Genomic DNA, 4,095 nt, shown 5'->3' with positions numbered 1-4,095 from the left:
AGAGTTAACAGAAAGGCCCAGAAGAAAGTGTGGTTTTTCAGAGAGGTCAAGGGACAGCATTTCTAAAGAGAGAGAAGTTGGTAGGTGCCCAGTGATCCTGAGAGGTCAAGAAAAATTGTCAAAACTAGGCGTTAGATTTGGTGACACACGGGAAAATTGTTTTCTTGGAGAGAGGAAATGAATGACAAAGGCAGAAAACAGACCGTGTATTGTCAAGTACAAAAGAGAAAACACGTGTGTATGTATGTCTGCGTTTGGCCGGGGATTGAACTCAGGGATGCTCCGCCATTGAGCTATATCCCCAGTGTTGTTGTTGTTGTTGTTGTTGTTGTTGTTTTCAATTGTCCAGGCTGGCCTCGAATTTGTAATTCTCCTGCCTCAGCCTCCCCAATCGCTGGAATTACAGGCTTGTGCAATCGCACTGGGCGGAAAACACTTTTGAGCAGAAGAGCTATGAAGGTAAAAAAACAGAAGATGGGCAGGAGAAAACAAAAGGCTGGAGTGGATCAAGAATGAGAGGAATTTTGTAACTCTTTAAATACGAGACCAGAACAGTGAGAAGATAAAATAGGACGAGTAGGAAAAAAAATCCCTGTCAGCGGTGTATTCCTGACCCACCTAACCAACCGGATTTGCAGACTTCTGCAGTTTCAGTAGTTTTGAGCTTCGGGTCTCAGTTTTTATTGGTTCCTTTGGGCGATGAGTGAGATTGAACTTCCTTCCTCTGCCTCTTTCCCCGCCCTACGCCTCCCGGTAAAATTCAGTGTCTGTCTTTGTAAACTCTTCCGGGTTGCTGGGCAGGGCCACGCCCAGTCTCGACCCTGTCAGCTCCCAATTGGAGCGCGTTTTCCAAAATACGCATGCGCAGAGGGTCATAGTCGCGTCGAGAGAAGGAGGGGGAGCTTTAAATCTTGCGCAGGCGTGTTAGGATCTGATCGCTATGCGGGTGCTCGTGGGTGAGGGAGGGAAGAAAGGGAGAGTGGGGGGCGGCTTACCAGAGATGAAGGGTTGGGAGGCCTTGCCGAAAGGGCACAGTTTCCTCCACAAGCAACCTGACCTTAGTCTCCTAGCCCGAAAAACCGAACCTCCCTGACCCCTGTGACCTGTGTCTCCTGTCTCGAGGGGAGAGTAGGGGAAGCAAAGCATCAGCCTTCATCCCCGAGGCATAAACAGTTTGTATTCTCCGACCAGGTGGTGGAACGGGCTTCGTTGGAACAGCCCTAACCCAGCTGCTGAAAGCCAGAGGCCACGAAGTGACATTGGTCTCCCGACAGCCCAGACCGGGTCGGATCACGTGGGTATGCCCAACCTCTAGAAACTGGGTAGGGAGGCAGTTTGTCAGCACAGGGCGGGGCCCGCAGGCACTGTGAGCTTTTCTCTGACAGGATGAGCTTGCTAGATCTGGGCTGCCCAGCTGTGATGTCGCTGTCAACCTGGCCGGAGAGAACATCTTCAACCCTCTCCGAAGGTCAGTTGGGTCCCTAAAACAAATAAAATATCCCCCAGAGCAGAAAGAAGAGAGGGTACAAAGGAACCCTGTAAGCTGGAACTAATGGAGCTGTCAGAATGAGAACTGAAGATATGCTAGAGTATTCATCCCATCCCACCCCACCCGTCTATGCCCACCTGCTCCCCTACCCAGTCAGCCAGTTGATTTAAGTTCTCACGTATAAAATGCCCAAGGAAGATATGTCTTTTCCACTTTCAGTACACATGAACCATTTTTTCTTTAGCCACATGCAGGATTTTACTAGAAATTGGTATAGAATAAGTCCCAGAGACAGAGAGGAGAAGATGTGTGTATGTATTTAGTGGCTTTTCATTTCCTCTTATTTTTCCTGCAGGTGGAATGAAGCTTTCCAAAAAGATGTTCTCAGCAGCCGCCTGGAGACCACCCAAATGCTAGCTAAAGCTATCACCAAAGCCCCACAACCCCCCAAAGCCTGGATCTTAGTCACAGGTGTAGGTATGCCCCTAAATCACCAACTTCTTACATTAGCCAAGGGAAATGGGGTGCAGATTAAGAGGGTAGCTCAGCCCTTGTAGCTGTATACACTTTGGAGAGCTGCTCATTCCCAGATATGGTAAATTCTAGGCCCTGGATCCATGCATGTTTCTCCTGACCTGTGTCCTTTCACTGAGAAATGAAGAATCTCAGAGAAAGAGGGGGAGTGATACCACTCCTAAGGCCAAGGAAAAGCCCACCTCCTCCCAAGTCCCTTGCTTTTCATACCACAGTTCTTTAGGAAGAGCTCTTGACTGTTGTATTTCATTATAACATACATACCAGCCACGATTCTAAGTGTTTTATACATATTACATTGTTAATCCTCACAACAACCCTATGAGGTAGGTACTATTATTTCCATTTTTAAAGATGCAGAAATTCCATACAGAGATTCCATACATAGTTTGTCAAAAGTCAGAGCTGAATTAAAACTCAGGCAGTCCCATGTATTCTATTCTTAACCACTATTATGCTAGCAGCCTCTGAGAGTAGCCCTGCAACCAAAGTTGAGAGTTCTTCCAAGCAGGACCAAGTCAGGTCATAAAGAAGCTCAAGGGGAAGGTATCCATGGCTTTCTTCTCATGGGGTCTAATAGGAGAGGCCAAGTGGAGTCTTAGCTGCCTAGTCTAGGACTAGGCAGGAAAAAGACACCCAGAACAAATAAGTGCTTTCCAACAGCTTACTACCGTCCCAGCCTGACTGCAGAGTATGATGAGGACAGCCCAGGAGGGGATTTTGACTTTTTCTCCAACCTTGTAACCAAATGGGAAGCTGCAGCCAGGCTTCCTGGAGATTCTACACGCCAGGTGGTGGTACGCTCTGGTGAGAACCAAGGGCCTGGGTCCCAGACAGGGTGGAATGACTTCTCTAGGCTGTGGGTAGGGAGGATATCCAAGGAGCTAAATTTACAAAGAGAGTATGCCATCACTCTCGTCAGTCTGCGGAGGGAAGAGTAGAAAGTCTAAGGAGAGCCATAACCCTCAACTCTTATTATAGAACTGGGTCCACACGGGGAGTAAAAAAGGGAAAACTGAGAAATGGGAACAGCATTCAGGCTGCTTTAAGGCTGAAAGGACTCCCTATACCATCTCTCTTGCCTGTTCTAGGGGTTGTGCTAGGCCGTGGAGGTGGTGCCATCAGCCACATGATACTGCCCTTCCGCCTGGGTTTGGGGGGCCCCATCGGCTCAGGCAACCAGTTCTTCCCCTGGATTCACATCCAGGACCTGGCAGGAATCCTAACCCATGCCCTTGAAGTAAATCACGTGCAGGGCATCCTGAATGGAGTGGCTCCAGCCTCCACAACCACCAATGCTGAGTTTGCCCAGGCCTTGGGCACTGCCCTGGGCCGCCCAGCCTTTATCCCTCTCCCTGCCACTGTGGTGAGAGCTGTCTTTGGGCGAGAGCGTGCCATCATGCTGCTAGAGGGCCAGAAGGTAGTTCCGCGGCAAACACTGGCCACTGGCTACCAATATTCCTTCCCAGAACTGGGGGCTGCCTTGAAGGAAATTGTAGCCTAAGTAGGGAGGTGCATAGCAGGGGCAGAAGCCCATCCCTCAGCAGAGGCTTCCTGTGAATTGGTTCAGGTGGTCCTCTACTTAAGATTAAAAACTGATCTGGATCTAAGAGATTTCGTTCCCATTCTTCTTTCTTTTCCATTGTTCTTGCACCTTGTTTAAGTGAGAAACTCTCCACAGTTTCAAGATTATAATCTCATCAAGTTAGGACCTTAACTTTTTCCACTCCTTGTAAAAGAATTTCCAAGTTTGGTTTATGTGCTACATTGTTGTCCCAGTTCTGTGTAAAAAATGCTCTGTAGTTTTGGCAATAAAGATAAATTATCTCTCTAGCTTCTGCTCAACTCTTTGACCTAGATTCTCCTGGAATTTATTTCAAGGACTGTCACCCCAGATGATTCATTTCTCTACATAGAGTTTTGAAAGTTATAATAGGCAACATCTCTCCTCACCTTTTCTCTTCTTGGTCCCTCAGTAACCAAAAGACCGGGTCACAGTTCTGGGGCATGAAGTTATGATGAAAGTGAGATTAGAAGACAAGAAAAATGATAATCCATTTCCAGTAAGTTTT

General features: G+C 47.8%; 1 protein-coding gene across 3 annotated transcripts; it reads left to right on the top strand.

Annotated features, from left to right (window-relative positions):
• Nucleotides 1-871: 871 nt before the first annotated feature.
• On the top strand, nucleotides 872-3,856 carry Sdr39u1 (short chain dehydrogenase/reductase family 39U member 1). 3 transcript variants are annotated; one of them, XM_046465196.1, is made up of 6 exons: nucleotides 872-956; nucleotides 1,192-1,298; nucleotides 1,386-1,468; nucleotides 1,845-1,966; nucleotides 2,687-2,830; nucleotides 3,115-3,856. In XM_046465196.1, the coding sequence occupies exons 1-6, from the start codon at nucleotides 941-943 to the stop codon at nucleotides 3,525-3,527; spliced, it is 885 nt and encodes a 294-aa protein (XP_046321152.1). In that variant the 5' UTR covers nucleotides 872-940; the 3' UTR covers nucleotides 3,528-3,856. The 3 variants fall into 3 exon arrangements, with proteins under 3 accessions (XP_046321152.1, XP_046321153.1, XP_046321154.1); XM_046465197.2 differs by lacking the exons at nucleotides 872-956; nucleotides 1,386-1,468; XM_046465198.1 differs by lacking the exons at nucleotides 872-956; nucleotides 1,192-1,298; nucleotides 1,845-1,966 and having other exon boundaries at nucleotides 1,387-1,468.
• Nucleotides 3,857-4,095: the final 239 nt, after the last annotated feature.

Source organism: Marmota monax, unplaced genomic scaffold (assembly GCF_021218885.2).
Source record: "Marmota monax isolate L192 unplaced genomic scaffold, Marmota_monax_Labrador192_F-V1.1 WCK01_AAM20220418_F8-fsc00079, whole genome shotgun sequence".
Taxonomy (NCBI): domain Eukaryota; kingdom Metazoa; phylum Chordata; class Mammalia; order Rodentia; family Sciuridae; genus Marmota; species Marmota monax.
The sequence above is the reverse complement of the archived record's forward strand: the minus strand, read 5'-3'. Positions and strand labels throughout refer to the sequence as shown.

Excerpts from the sequence above, each read along its gene's own strand:
- Sdr39u1 (XM_046465196.1), top strand. Across the intron at positions 1,469-1,844 it reads ATCTTCAACCCTCTCCGAAG|GTGGAATGAAGCTTTCCAAA; the intron begins GTCAGTTGGGTC and ends TTTTTCCTGCAG. Across the intron at positions 1,967-2,686 it reads GATCTTAGTCACAGGTGTAG|CTTACTACCGTCCCAGCCTG; the intron begins GTATGCCCCTAA and ends GCTTTCCAACAG.